The sequence below is a fragment of the Kogia breviceps genome, chromosome 20 (genome assembly GCF_026419965.1).
Source record: "Kogia breviceps isolate mKogBre1 chromosome 20, mKogBre1 haplotype 1, whole genome shotgun sequence".
Taxonomy (NCBI): domain Eukaryota; kingdom Metazoa; phylum Chordata; class Mammalia; order Artiodactyla; family Physeteridae; genus Kogia; species Kogia breviceps.
The window spans coordinates 9,338,770-9,354,160 of NC_081329.1; the positions used below are offsets into that span (position 1 = coordinate 9,338,770).

The window sequence follows — 15,391 nt, forward strand, 5'->3', positions numbered from 1 at the left end:
GGAAAGGCCCAGAGCCCACTCTTGGCTGTTTAAAGGGAGGTGGTTCTTGCAGGACTCAGGCTACCTGGGCAACGCTCAACCTGCATGGGACAGAGCGTGGGCCAAAGGTCCCCTGGAACTAGTTAGGAACTCTGGATACATGATTCCAAGGAAAAAAAACGTAACCAGTGTCGGTTAGGCCCTGGCCCAGCCTCTGGAGGGAGGCCGCAGTGTAGGCGGAGTGCACGTGGAGAGACCCGACTGTTCTGGACCCTGCCTGGAGGAGGCTGGCCTCGGTGTCCCCCCGGGACAGCAGGGCCACGGCTCCCCCTAGGGCAAGGGTGGCGGCTCTCAGCCTCCCCGGCCCACCTCGTGAGCAGCCAGAGGGCGGAGCCGCTGCTTTTCTGCCCTGCTGCTGAGAGCCCTGACCCAGGACGCGCGTGAAAGCACGGTGCTGTGGCCAGCGACAGACCCTGAGGACTCGGTACCACCAAGTGGGAAAATCAAGGAATATACAAGTTCGTTTTAGCAACATTCGTTGAAAGTAAAAGTGTCGGTGAGGCTTATTTAGTTTTCAGCGTCACAAGGCCCGAGGAACCCTCTCACTGTGGTTCCAGAGCCTTGGAGTTTAGGGTCTCCACTTACATGAGTAAAAGCAGAGCTGCAGGTAAACACAGGTCATTTCCGGGAACCTGGTTTTCAATAAAAGTCCTCTGGAAAATCATCTGGGTCAATTGCACTAAAATGAAAACGCCTGCCTAGGATTTCCAGGGGCCCCTCGGTGTGTTCTCACGCAGGCATTTCCTGGTGAGTTTCAAGAGCACTGGTCCCTGGAGTAGGTGCCGCGCGCTCCCTGCGGGGGGATCTTCTCCATCCGCTCAGGTGAGTCAACGGCTGCAGATCCTGCAAAGGAAGAGCAGCGGGGCCTCCGCCCCTGGGAGGCGCCCCCACTCACCACTGCACCACGGGGGTTGGGAAGCCCTGCACGGTGAAGCACAGCTTGACAGACATCCGCTCCCAGATGGTGTGCGGCCGGAGCTGCACCAGGATCTCGGGGGCCCTGCTCAGCCGTTCCTCGAGGGAGTGACTCTCCCAGGCCAGCCTGTCGTCCACCTGCCCCGGGAGGCAGCGCGTCAGGGTGCCAGGGGCGCGAGGCTCCCACCACCAGGCCCACGAGCATCGTGCTGACTACACGGCTGCACCCAGCGCCCGCCCGCCCCTACCGCGTGCTGCAGGCCGTATCTGTCCACGTGCTGCAGGGCGTATCTGTCCAGCTTGTCCCGGGCATGGGTGCGGGCCAGGTGCACGTCCTCCTCCAGCTGGGCCAGCTCTCTGAGGAAACGCTCCCGCTTGGCCTCCCCGTAGGAAGCCACCAGTGACTGGTACCTGCAGGAGCCAAGATGCCACGGTATTCTCGGGACATGTGCAAAGGGCCCGTGGTCACTGAGGGCCCTGGGACCAGACACGCGGTCCCCCGGGGCTTCCCAAGTGGGCTCGAGGAGAAGATGGGAGAGAAGCTACTTCTGCTTCTTTTGCAAGCTCTCCTCTGTGCGGCGACTCCCAGGACCCACTCTTTTTCCATATAGGCTGCCGTTTCTGAGTGAATTTAAGACTGAAGTAAAGCCTTCGGAACTAATAGATTCAAATTAAGAAATAAGTCTGTATTCTAGAAAAAGTCAAAGGATACAGTCAGCATCTTCTTAATCTGCCGGGGCAGAGAAATGAGGGGCACCTCCCTTCTGGCCCGAGGGCCACCTCTGTGGGCTCCACAGGTTACAGCCTGGCGCTGCCCGGCCCAGCGGTGCGTCCAGCCACCCTGTCACCCCTCCCCGGCCCCATCCCCTCCTTCACCACGGCGTTCCCGAGGCCCCAGCAGAGCCACAGGCTTGCCGTTCCCTGGGCTGCCCGGGAAGGGAAAACGGCAGCATCAAGTGTGCAGCCAGGGAGGCGGGGGCCAGGTGGACGTGGCTCATAAAAGTGGGGTGTCCGACTGGAGGACTCTCTGCTCTGAGTGGCCCAGCGGTGTGGGGAGAGCCATCCTAGAACCCGGGCAGCTACCCCCTCCCCGGCTTCTCCCGCCCCACCCCACCCCCCCCACCCGCAGCCCTGACAACCAGTCCACGCTTCTCCAGACACAGCGCAAATCGCTGGCCTGGAGTCAGGTGTCCGGGCAGCTGGAGGTCGAACACAGAGTTTCAGGAAACTCTGCAGCTTCTTCAAGCAGAACCGTGGCGATAGGAGCTATAATAAAAGCTAAACCCCGAGCGAGTGTTGACTCAGCCTCGTCTTCACTTCCGACCAGCCGAGCCCAGCCCACACCCACCTGCGTCCCCTCCCTGGACACATAGCCACGATCTCCTCGCTGCTTAGAGGTCATCTCCACGCCCCTCTGGCCTTTCCCCACCCCCTCTGCTCATGGTGATTCTCCACGGAGGAGAACAAGCGTCTAGGTTTTCAGGCACAGGTGCACACCCATCACATCACCCTAATCCCAAAGGCCCGGCTCCGCTTCACTCATGGAGCCCCACGCACAGAAATGATTCGTAGGTCCCTGTGGGAGAAACAGCAAGCGCCTTTGCTAAGAGGGCTCGCTGGAACCGAGCCTTCTTGTCTGCAGTGAATCCCACTCAATGACAGAGTCAGCAAAGGCAACTCTCTATTCCTGCCGCAAACTGTCCCGATAAGCTTAAAGGATCGGAAGTCCCACCTGGACCTCGTTTAAAATGTCCATGTGCATTGCACTTGTCAATAGCACGGCCAGCCCTGAATGTTTCATAATAAATATTAGAGCTAGAATTGCTCCCCCGGGCCGGCCCAGCCCTAAATACTGTGATCTGGGACACTGAGAAGGCACCCCTGCTAGTCTGTGATGGGGTGACTGGGACACCGCCCCCTTGTGTAGAACGAGGTCACTCATCGTGCATTTGCCCTGAAGAGAAGCCCCTCAGGCAGCTGCATAACGCAGGGAGGCCCACTTCTCACAGGACAGAAGTAGAGGCATCACAGGGACATTTCTAATCCCCCGTGGACACTTCCAGACCCTTCAGGGCACGCCGATGTCTCGCTGGTATTTATTTTACATGAAGACATAGCTTAACTCAAACTGATGAACCCATAACTTCATCTCTCTCCAAGGACCGATTTGTCCTGTAGGTTAAACTCATATCTGCCACAGGAGGTAAGGAATAAATACGTACTTTCAGGAACGCCTAAGGCCAGCAAGAGTAGTGAATGATCATAATAAGGACTGGAATTGTTCTAACTCCTCAAATCACCCTACACCGGGCTCCCTCCAATGGCAGGGACAGAGCAGGGGTTGCGATAAAATCTCCATTAACTCTGGCCCAGCTCACCAAAACCTCCAATCACTTAGATTTACTTTTAAAGGAGGAAAGACCTAATTTCAATAAGACTTTTCACATGGGAGATATGCACATGGGTTGTGAGAATAAGATACTGTGAGGGTCCTACAATGCAGAATCCCAAAGCATGGGTGCTGGGCTCCGTGGAGAGCTGATACAGCCTTGACCTATATCCACTGCACTTGCCCAGAGGGACTGACATTTACCCTGAGCTCCAGGGACACAGTAACCTTATAATCAGTCATCAAGAATCAAAATACATTCTTGAGTCAGATTTGCTATTGCAAGAGTAGCTTCATGTGTTTTAGGAAGATTTCCAACAGCCAGGATTGTCACAAAAGTCATTTTTGCTGAAACCACATCAATCTTGGTAACCCGCTCCCTGACTGTTCAAATTAATACGAGCTTACTTTCCCCATTTATTTCACCCCAGGAAACTGAGGAATAGGAACTTTATGGGATAAGATCACACCACGGTATAACTGATTAAAATAAAATTGTAAAGCTCTGGTCTTCTCACCAGCCAAAACCTTACGCATAGTAGAACCCTTTCTGAAATAATCCAACACATAAAAATCCAATTTCTTAAAGTACACATTCTGAAGTGATTCTTTTACAAAAGAAGTCTTCACTTGACAATAAAATTAATTTTCAGGGCAAAATTCCCATAAGGCATCTAAAAGATGATTCAAATTTTGTTCTTAATAAAAGGCTAATCTTTTCAGCTGTACAATATTTTTACTAAACAGATTCCTTAGTCATAGTGCAACTTTCAGACTGAAACATGTTGAGTCTAATCTCATTTTCCTTCCGGTTTTGAGTGTTTTAGCGATACAGAGAAAACGTTCTAGAAATAAGTAGGAGGAGAAGGTGAGGGGGAAAAAATAGAACAGATACGAAACGAGGCATTCATGAGATGCTCACGTACTCTGTTCTGAAAAGATCCAAGTCAGTTGACCACCTGTTTCTCTGTGATCTGGAAATAATTTTAAGACCGACATTCTTAGTAACCCACCCCATTCCTGTGACATCTTCCCCACCAGCTGAGTCTGTAGAAATGTGAAGCATGAGGGCCTACAGAAGCCCCTCCCTTCAGCTCTGTGTCCACACGGACACGTGGCTGGAATCCTGGCCTCTCTTTGGAAGATTCCCCACTCAAGTCTCAAGCCTCGCAGCTGTTCCTGAACAGCCGAAGAGGCCGGTGGTGGAAAGTTGAAAACTCCAACTCAGACCTTTAGGTCCCGAGGCCTCCGAATGTGAGCAGCGTGCTTTCTGGGGAAAGGGAGTGAATTTTGGGGGGGGAGGACAGAGGCCTGAGGCCAATCCAGGTGCAACGTGTGGACAGTGGCCGTGGGTCCTCTGGACGAAGATGCAGAAAATCCATCCCCAGTCGTTTCCTTGTCGGGATGAATCAAGACGGTGACGGTGGAGAATAAGAATCGACTGAAAACGGTCGTGCGTGGCTTTCACTGCAGCAAGCGTTCCCTCCCCGGTTCACACACGTCCCCTTTCAGCTATGCCCCCCGCCTCATTCTCTGACTGCAGAGCCCCTGCCCAGGCCCCGGGGCAGCGCGGGGCCCCCGGGGCTGGCCCGGCAGCAGGCAGACAAGACAGGACATTACCTGTGCCTCCTTTCCTGCTCGTCCTCTTCCAGCGCGGCCACCCTCCTGGCACACAACTTGCAGGTGGTCCCCCCCAGTGCCGCCTGGCTGGACTCTCTCTGCGAGGACGACGTCTGAGTGACAGATTTCTGGGAAGACGTCTGGCTGGAAGCGCGCCTTGGCGAACACGGGAAAAACCGCATGTGGTGGAGAAGTGTAAAAGTGCATCGTCACAAACAACATCACTCCCTTCCCACGCCCCCAAACCATCCTCGAAATGCAGGGCACCCACACCTGCACACGCGGACACACACACATGCACGTGCCTGCAGGCACACCTGTGTGTATGCACTTACTTGCACATGTGAACACACACACACACACACACACACACACATCCTTAAGTGTGGCCTCCAGCCCGTCTGCACAGGCCCATCCCCCACAGGGGCGCGCCCCCAGACTCAGCTGCCCACCACCCCTGCCCCTCCCTCAGGCCAGCCAGTGCCTTCCAGGCCCTTTTGGCCTGAGGCCATGATTATATATATATATATATATATCTCTGAAGGGATCTGAAGCTCCCTGAGGCTGCTGGGAGGGGCAGAGAATGTTTGGCTTTGTTTGTTACCAGGGTGGCAGCTAACCACAAGGACCACAGCCGGTTCTAAATATAGGGGCTGGGGACCCGGACCTGAGGCCCGAGCCCGTGCCCGGTGTCCACCTCCTAAAGCGACGCCGCAGAAACGCGGGCAGCCAGGGCATGTGCCGCTGGCCCCTGCAGACGCAGAACCTCAGAAACTCACAGATGAGGCTGCGGCTTGACACCAGCCCATCAGGCAGTGAACAAAAAAAATCTACCTTTTGCTACATTATTATTAACGTAGCAAAATGATCACTGAGATGGGCTTCCATCTGATCTTCACTTGGCCCCCATTAACTTCTGTCCCACCGACATTCTTTCCCATGGGTTTCCTTCTCATTGCCCTCGCTTTTTGGTGACCTTTTAGATTCTAGCTCTGGAAGGCATGTGAAGAAGAGTGAAGTCAAGGAGCACTTCCTGAAGGTCCATGACTCATGAGCTAAACCAGGGGCTAAGAGCCAGTCTACCGGGACCTGCTGGGATCTACAGGATTTGCTGGGATCTCCCAGGATCTGCCAGGACCTGCCAAATCTGCCAGATCTCCTAGGATCTCCCAGGATCTGCCAGGATCTCCTAGGATCTACCAGGATCTTCCAGGATCTCCCAAGATCTGCCAGGACCTGCCAGGCTCTGTTAGGATCTGCCAGGACCTGCCACGATGCCATGCAGTGCCCCACACAAAGTTTGCTGAGCAGCCGGGTAGCCACGTTCCCCGTCTGGCTCTGGACACAGGCACCGGGGAGCACGGCCCTCCCTCCCTCCCTGGCAAAACCAGTTCATCTCCAGGCTTCAGGGGACTGGATAAAGCTTCTTGCCTTGAAAGTCAGACAAAGCTCGTAATCAAGGCAAGGCTCGGCCTGCCCTATCAGTGAATTACAACTTACTTTTTTTTTTTTTTTTTTTTTTGGTTGTACGCAGGCCTCTCACTGTTGTGGCCTCTCCCGTTGTGGAGCACAGGCTCCGGACGCGCAGGCGCAGCGGCCATGGCTCACGGACCCAGCCGCTCCGCGGCATGTGGGATCTTCCCGGACCAGGGCACGAACCCGTGTCCCCTGCATCGGCAGGCGGACTCTCAACCACTGCGCCACCAGGGAAGCCCCAACTTACTTTTTTGCTGCATATTCATCCAGAAGGTACTTTGTTTGAATATTACGGTATGACTGGTCAAAGTGTTTGTGTCTCTTCTGGTAGAAGGGCACGGCAACAAGTGACATCTTTGTGGACACCTAGGAAAAAAGAGTAACAAGTAGAGCAGAGGTCCTGGAATTTCTAAAGTAATCAGGGTTCTTCAATTCACACTAACCTGTTAGGTTGTTCCAAAGAGGAAAATCAACTCCAATTAACACAAAACCCTGTGGGGGAAGAGAATATAAGAAAGAGTCTATCAGAGGAAATAATCTTGGACATCTATTAAGTTCCCTGGGAACTGACTTCATTTCTTGTTTGCTTCCATAAAAATCAGAAGATTGAGCCACACGGTTCACTTAATTGTAAACTCACCCAATGTCTATAAACTACCTAGTTTGTTCAAGGCAACGTGAAAAGCAATGTGAGCGATAAGGATAAAAATAATTAAAGCACAGGTCAGAGGAGTAAACAAACACTTAGAATACAAGAGGGGAGGAGATAAGAGCAAAGGAGACACAAAATGTGCTGGGAAGTAACAGGGAGCACGTGGCCCAGGGCCACGGCAGCCAGAGGCCCTGAAGCAGGTGACATCTGAGAAGAGCCCAATGGACTGGGGAGGTGATGGGTGGAGGTGGGGCAGGCAGAGGACATCCCAGGGGCGAAGCGGGAAGCAGGAAAACACGGGGGCTCGGGATCTCAGGAAAAGCAGACAGGAAAGGTCGCCCCGGAAAGCATGCAGCCGCACGGAGGTTTTGGCATCCGCGCGGGAGGTGAAGACTCCCCTGCTCTGAACGGGAGGTTTGAGAACAGAACAGCCTCCAGGAAGCCTTCCAGACCCAGTCCCCTAAAATCCCATCTCACTGGCCACCTGTCGGCTTGCTTGGTCGGGAGGGGCAGGCCTGGGGGCTGAGCCCAGCTCCGAAGTCTGGGGGATGCGGGGAAGTGCGTGCTCTTTGGCTAAATCCTCCCCAGACAAGAAGTCTTCGAGACCCACCCTGAAGCAGCGCAGGTATTAGACGGCCGTTTGCTGCCTGCGTTCACCCAGATGAGTAAAATGCCAACTTACCGGGCTGCTTGACTCTCTCTACAAAGGGACGCAGACAATGTCCCTAAATCCCTGGATGATTAACCTCCCAAATAAAGGGGCACAAGAACTCCTCCAAACCCGAGCTCCATTTTTGTCATCTGGGTTGAAACTGGAATAATCTGCCCCAATTTAAAGAAGGAGCCTTGGGAGGCCTCACAGCACAGCCCCGGGGGACACGGGGGTGGAAACGGGCAGAAAACGCCAGGTTCTGTCCTGAGACGGGCCGCCACCCTCATTCCTCATTGCAGCGCACACCTCTAAGCAAATGTTAGAAAACCTTACAAGCATAGACTTTGCTCCAAGTCTATGTCTCAGGATCTGTTCCCTTTAGACTGTGATTTCCTAGAATCACAGAATTACAGAGCTTGGAAAGATCCTTGGGGGTTATCCAAACCCCTATTCTATGGGGGAGAACGAGTGGAGCAGGGGACCCGATAGTCGGAGAGGAGAAGTGATTTCCCTAAAAACATACAAAAAGTGCCTGCCCATCCAGAGGCCACCAGACTTCTCCTTCAGGGTCTTCTATACTTTTCCACACTAACTCATCTCAAAATTCCCTCCTAAAAACCAGCTAGTCAACCAACTACCACGTCTCCATTGAGGGTCCAGCGCGTGTCTTGTGGCTGGCATACATTTGACTATAAATATATAATAGAATGTTGCACCTAAAAGAACCCAATGAAAACACACCCCCCTCCATCCCACCCCCATTTTTTGTTTTTTGTTTTTTTTTCTGTACGCGGGCCTCTCACCGCTGTGGCCTCTCCCGTTGCGGAGCACAGGCTACGGACGCCCAGGCTCAGCGGCCATGGCTCACGGGGCCCAGCCGCTCCGCGGCACGTGGGATCTTCCCGGATCAGGGCATGAACCCGTATCCCCTGCATCGGCAGGCGGACTCTCAACCACTGCACCACCAGGGAAGCCCCCCACCCCCGTTTTGAAAGAGGTACCATAACGTTGAGGTCAAGAGCACAGGTTTTGACACCTGACAGGCCCAGGATCGACTTCCGACTCCAGCACTGCTGTGAAGTGACCTTGGGCTGACCTACCATTTCTCTATCTTGGACGTTCTACTGAACCTGCACAGAGCTGGCACCGTGCTTGGTGGGAGGAACAGACAACTGAAAGTGGGAACCGCCCCTGGCACACTATCGTTGTTTGTTGTTGTTAAGTTGAATTCTGCAGGTAGGACAGGGTGTCTGAAAACATGCACTTATCTCTTTAATATTTGCACAATATCCTCGACTGCATCTCTGGGATTTCCCAACGAGTTACTCAGGGTGAATCTTCAAGGAAAGCTTCCTCCCATAAGGTACACACTGCGGTGCTGGGGACAGGTCACTGGACTGATGTGTTGGGGCACACGGGTCACCACTTGGAGCCAGTTTCATCTAGACGCCTTCTCCCATCACCCCTGCTCTCATGGAGGAAAAGTCAGCTACAGCAGGAAAACCCAGAACAGCCCCTGCACCTGCTGTTGCACCAGTGGTCCTGTCCCGTCACAATATTTACTTACGTCTGTGTGGAGTGACCCTTCAGATCCGGTTGTGTTTTTGGCAGAGGAGAGAGTCCAAACACGGCCTAGGTGCCCGGAGAGGATAAGCTATCTCGACATGTTTGGAGTGCGGCAGCTAGCACCCTCAGAGCCCCCCGCTTGGCGGGACCCTGCTCCTGTTCAGAGCCAGCGACCTGCGGGCTCCGAGTGCAGTCAGACCCGGCGTGTCCTGGGCTGACGTGACGCCAGCTCGTGCGGCCGGCGGGTCCCCACGCCTCCTGCCAGGAGCAGGCACTTCGTGGCGATCGGGGGCAGGGCCGGAGTCGAGTGCACGTGGTTCCGTGCTCTCGCTCTGACCGTGGGCTTGCTGGAGGTACGAGCCCCGGACACCATGGGACCGCGGCGGTACCCAGGGCTCAGCCCACGTGATTCTCTGCTAGCTGACCCACCCGCACTTGGAGCACCTGCCCTGCGCCGCGCCGGCCAAGCCCGGGCCGGGGGCCATTGCACCTCAAGGACAGAGACATCTTAGGGACGCCTGCTCCAGGGGAGGCAGCAAACTCCCACCTTCTGTGCATGGGACCCCCCCGCCCGCGCTCACTGACTTTATGGACCTCAAGCGCAGCCCAGGTGCACAGGAAGGGCCACCACACAGCCCAAGCCCACGCCAGGCCACCCATTTGGGGCTCTGCTCAGTGGATCTCAAATTCCAGAACCTGGGGACTTCCCTGGTAGCACAGTGGTTAAAAGTCCGCCTGCCAATGCAGGGGACACGGGTTCGAGCCCTGGTCCGGGAAGATCCCACATGCCGCGGAGCAACTAAGCTCGTGAGCCACAACTACTGAGCCTGCGTGCCACAACTACTGAGCCCACACGCCTGGAGCTCTTGCTCCGCAACAAGAGAAGCCACCACAGTGAGAAGCCCACGCACCACGACAAAGAGTAGCCCCTGCCTGCTGCAACTAGAGAAAGCCTGCGTGCAGCAAGTTAGACCCAATGCAGCCAAAAATAAATAAATAAAATTTTTTAAAAAAGTTCCAGAACCTGCCCGGGTGTTCCTGTCCCCACTGGGGGCCAGCAAACAGGGGTGAGGACGCCTCGTGGAAGCGAGTTCCCTGCAGGCTCAGCATGGGCTCCGACCCCCTTCAGCCTGGGGCCGTGAGGGGCGTGGCCAGCTGTGCTAGGGGGACCCCACCGAGAGGAGGGCGTGGCGGGCGGTGTGCACAGAGCTCTCTCCACTTTCTCCTCTTTAGGGAAACGACCCCCATCGGACGCCTCAAAAGACAGTGAAGACAGCGGCCCCCAGCGCAGTTCTGGGGGGGGAGTCCCGCATGCAGGGGGCGTCGGGGGCTGGATTCCAGCGCTGACCCCACCTCCCTTGTTTCTCTGAGAACAGAGGGGCCAGAGGAGGAAACAGGGACATTCCTTCAAGCGCCAGTGGCGCCGGGATCTGTGGCCAAACCACCGGAGGCAACAGCGCTCCGCCCACTGACCCCCGTCAAATACCAAAGAAGCAGAGTCGACCTTGGTCAGACACACAGGTTCAGGTGTTTTCAGCAATCGTGAGTGAACTGACACAACTTGAGATGCATCACCTTATTCTGTCCTGGTTCGAATCTCGCGACCTTTCCTACGAGGAAACTGCTTCAGGTGATGAAACTAACCCTCAGGTCACTGGTTCCCGGTGACGGAGCCAAACTTCCCTCCAGGCGTCTGACTCGGCACCGGCCTGCTTCTCACCCACCACCGCCCCTGACACGTTTGGGAAACATGACACTGAAATGAAACACGAGCCTGTCCTCAAGCACAGGGGGCTGTGCGTCCGTGACAGGCTCCATCCTGATCCCTTCCTGCGAGGACTATTTGGAACCCATCTCTCATGTCACCAAGAAGGGTTTTAATCTGTGAAACCGTTTCAATGAAAACACATGTAATAAAAGAAATTGTTGTTTGTGCAGCTAAAGTTGTTGACGTCCATGAACACACCAAGTTAAAGCTCTTCTAGAGAAACAGAAAGGGTACAGTTGGTCCACAGCCCCAAGGAACTATGCCCTCAGTTCCCAAGACGGGTCCCATTCACATCGGGAACTACTTTCCCCAAGGTTTTTCCAAAATACTCGGCTGCAAAAGTAAATATAACTGAGCACAGCGTAACTCTTAAATCCTCACCATCCAACGTGGCCTGACATCTAGTGTCAGTCAGCCAGCTTCCCAAGTGTCCCCCAAAGAGCCTCTCAGCCCCAGGACTGAATGTCTTAGCAGGTTGCTCAGCTACCTCTCTCCCTGAAGCTCCAGAGTTCTTCCAGGGAGCCTGATCCATCCGGCCCCATCGCTTAAGCAGGATCAAATTAGATGGAGAAACAAGATAATGCGCTGCTTCCTGGACGGGAGCTTTCCATCAACCCAGCGACTTACCACATTTTTCATAAATTGCGAGAATTAAAAACAAATCAATGGTTACACAAATACTTCATCCCATAAAGTTTACCCACAGGTTCTCCTTGTTTTCATGAAGCACAGGCACATGGGTGAAGGTCCCTAATTCAGAGTTAGCTTCATGCAAATTCGCTGCACATAGAACCCAGACTCAGTCTAGTAAATACTCTAAATGATCTTTGCTGCATGTGCTCTTCGACGCCTGTTTTACTTCTACTCAGTGAGGAAGGACCTTGAGACCAGGAGGTAGAGAGAGCTAAACATTTCCAAGCACTGAGACCCCACGTTCCTGCCTCACTGCCCCTCCTGGACCTTCTGGGTGCAGGCATCCAACTCCACTGCCTTTCTCTGGGGAGAGTTTCACGAGCATGACACGAGCTTCCTAAGACGAAGCTCAGGCTCTCTTAGGGGAACCGAGCCTGAAAATCCTGCAGGATCATGATGCATCAAAAAGCACAAAAGAGGGCTTCCCTGGTGGCGCAGTGGTTGCAAGTCCGCCTGCCGATGCAGGGGACACGGGTTCGAGCCCCGGTCCAGGAAGATCCCACATGCCACGGAGCGGCTGGGCCTGTGAGCCGTGGCCGCTGAGCCTGCGCGTCCGGAGCCTGTGCTCCGCAACGGGAGAGGCCACAACAGTGAGAGGCCCACGTACCGCAAAAAAAAAAAAAAGCACAAAGGAGAAAAGCATCATTGTGAGGTGAGAACTTAGAAACAGTGACCAGAAGTACTGTTTTTGTCCCCTCCCCTAGATGCTACAGTCCAGGTCTGAGCTGAATGGCCCTGCTTTCTTTCTGTTTCTCTTAAGAAAATATCCAATTTTATTTCACACCATTTCAAACCCGCCCTCTCCTGACAGAGGCTCTCATTTCCGTGACTCGTGAAAATTGCAGACATCCATCAACCAACTCAGGGACCCAAAGGAGATGCTGCAAAAACCAGGGTTAAAGTGCAAGGGCTGGGAAGGGGTTCAGAACCTCCTAACAACACAGAAAATATTCAAATCCAGTCAAAGAAACACAGACCTTGGCTCTAATTACTGGCTGACTTTTTTCTGCGTGGCGTGGAGTTCGTTGGTTCCCATGGCTTCACCCTGACACCCTCTGCTTAGGAAATCTGAGAGCAGCCAGCTTCTACATGCTATCCTTCCTTCCTCCAAAGCCTCACATCAGAAGAGGAAAGAAGCAGAGGAAACTTACCCAGAGAGAAAGGAAGGTGGTGAAGAGGAGAGAGTGTCTGCCTCACGGGCTCACCAGGCTGCAGGCTCCAGCCGAGGGAAGCAAAGCACATCTCCCTCCAAACGTCCAGCCTCCCTCCCATTTATGGCTGAGGAGATGCTATTTATAGACCCTTGGGAAGCCTGGCCCCTCGCTGATACCTGTATCGTAAATCATCAGCCTGCTTCTTAGGAGGGAAAAGGTTTAATTCGAGGCGGAAAAATCGAAAAGTGAAAAGCATCCTTCCCGACTCACAAAGTGCATTTCTCACGCCCAGGAAGCTGAGGAAGCAGCTACTGACCGAGAAAAAGAGGTCAGGGCCCTGACAGCCCACCCCAGCCCACCTTCCCCAGACTCAGCTGCACTCCGAACATAAATTTGCAGACTTATTTTTAATGCTTTGGGGCTAAAGTTTCCCTGGCACATAAACGGACACTCGCAGATGAGTCTCTAACACAGACTTGATTGCAATTAGCATTTTCACCATTTTGACACCAAACCCTGAGATTGCTGTTAGCCGTGGATGGAGGGAAGGTGGCCTCTGTGGGGGAGGTGTGTGTGTGTTTGGTTGGGTTTTTTAAAATTTTATTTCAGCAATGACTCAAGCTCTGACTTGGTTTCATCCTGGGGTTAATTTAGCCAGAACTTCTACCTAAAAGAGGACCCATGCCTAGTCGGCAAGTTACATCTTATTTATAGTTATTACCGCCGGCGTGCGTGGCATCTAACCCGCCCAGATGACTGCAGGGTGCAGCATGTGTCCAAGTATAAATAACATACGACTGGCATGATTGATCTGGGCCGTCACAGGGAGCCTATCGCCGAGAGGCGGGCCGAGTCGGGGCGCCCCGCCTCAGAGGCCAGAGCTGACCGCAGCCTTGCCCCAGGCTCGGCCGCAGTGGGGCCGTTTTCCCGCTGGCACAATGTGTGTGAGAACAACCGGCTTTTAAGTCTGTTGCAAAAATTAGTGAGAATAATATATAGGAAGTGCCCGAGAGTCCAAAAAACTCCCTGTTCCCGCACCTGGTTTATCAGGAATGTAGCCAAAGCCCAGCAGCACGGGTCAATGGATGAGCAAGATAAATACCACAAAGGCACACAAGACACGGAAGCAACCCCAGTGCCCACTGACAGATGAATGGATAGAGAGGACGTGGTACATAATATACGATGGAATATTACTCAGCCATAAAAAAGAATGAAATCATGTCATTTGCAGCAATGTGGGGGCACCTAGAGATCATCATACTAAGTAAAGTAAGTCAGAGAAAGACAAATATCATATGATATCGCTTATAGGTGCAATCTGAAAAAATAGTACAAATGAATCTATATATAAAACAGAAACAGACTCAAAGACATAGAAAACAAACTTATGGTTACCAAAGGGGAAAGGGGGGGAGGGATAAGTTAGGAGTTTGGGATTAACATATACACGCTACTATATATAAAATAGGTAACAAACAAGGACCTACTGGACAGCACAGGGAACTGTATTCAATATCTTGTAATAACCTATTGATATAGTGGAACATAATCTGGAAAAGAAATATATATTGATATGTATGCATAACTGAGTCACTCTGCTGTACACTTGAAACTAACACAATGTTGTAAATCAACTACACTTCAATAAGAAAACAAGATATCACAAAGGCACAGAGGAAAAGCTGTTTACTTCTCCATCCACTCTCCCCCCTAAACACTGCCATCTACGTTCCGAACGTGGGCTGAACCTGCAAGCAGACCAGAGCCAAAGAGAGGAAACCCAGAGGATGTGGTCAGAGGTGCGAGTTATAGCCACCCTCCCCGGCTTCCCAACCACAGGGAGCCCTTTTTTACTGAAGCCACTTGGCATTGGGTTTCCATCACGTGCGACCTGAAGAATCCTGACTGATGCAAAGAAAAACTTCAGTGATTTTACTTCTATAAATTTAGCTAAAATTTGCAATAAGATGGAGGAAAAAAAATGATATCAAGGAGAAATGTCAGAGGACATGAAAAAGGAGACTGAAAGCTAAAACGTGGCATCAGAAACGTTCTGAATCATGGAAACCTCGGGGTCACATGGATTATGGGGCAAAGTTAAGTCCTAAGGATTTCAGTAAATTATAGCACAGGGCCAAAATAGATGTTCAATGCAGAAAAATCTATTTGAATACTTGAAAAAAGTAAAATTATTCTAAGATATTTTGTTAACTTCCATACATTCTGTCTCAGAAAGCACCGAAAGAAATGGTCTAACGCAGTTTAGAAAACGTCTATCCAACTGGCTGGATAGTCGTAACTATTTTACGTTACGAAGATTGAAGGCCCATCAAAAAAGAAGCTTCCAGGCTTTGGAGAGGGCACTAAGAACAGCATCAATCACGGTGGAAACGGCGCTGCTGGCTGTGCTGGCCTTTATTTCCTCATGTCTACAGTGGGTCCCCCACTGACAGACGGCTGCCAG

The 15,391-nt window shown here is 52.7% G+C and overlaps 1 protein-coding gene across 3 annotated transcripts in view; it reads right to left on the bottom strand.

Annotated features, from left to right (window-relative positions):
• The window catches only part of MYOM2 (myomesin 2), an 86,186-nt gene that overhangs the window by 64,312 nt on the left and 6,483 nt on the right, over positions 1 to 15,391 (bottom strand). The window contains exons 1-6 of one of the 3 annotated variants that reach the window (XM_067022451.1): positions 12,922 to 13,300; positions 6,883 to 6,931; positions 6,687 to 6,805; positions 4,964 to 5,119; positions 1,203 to 1,365; positions 935 to 1,092 (exon numbers count right to left, since the gene is read on the bottom strand). In XM_067022451.1, coding sequence (XP_066878552.1) covers positions 935 to 1,092; positions 1,203 to 1,365; positions 4,964 to 5,119; positions 6,687 to 6,793 — 584 coding nt within the window. In that variant the 5' untranslated portion in view covers positions 6,794 to 6,805; positions 6,883 to 6,931; positions 12,922 to 13,300. Of the gene's footprint in view, positions 1 to 934; positions 1,093 to 1,202; positions 1,366 to 4,963; positions 5,120 to 6,686; positions 6,806 to 6,882; positions 6,932 to 12,921; positions 13,301 to 15,391 lie in introns of those variants that run through there. The other 2 variants (XM_067022453.1, XM_067022452.1) reach the window with 2 other exon arrangements.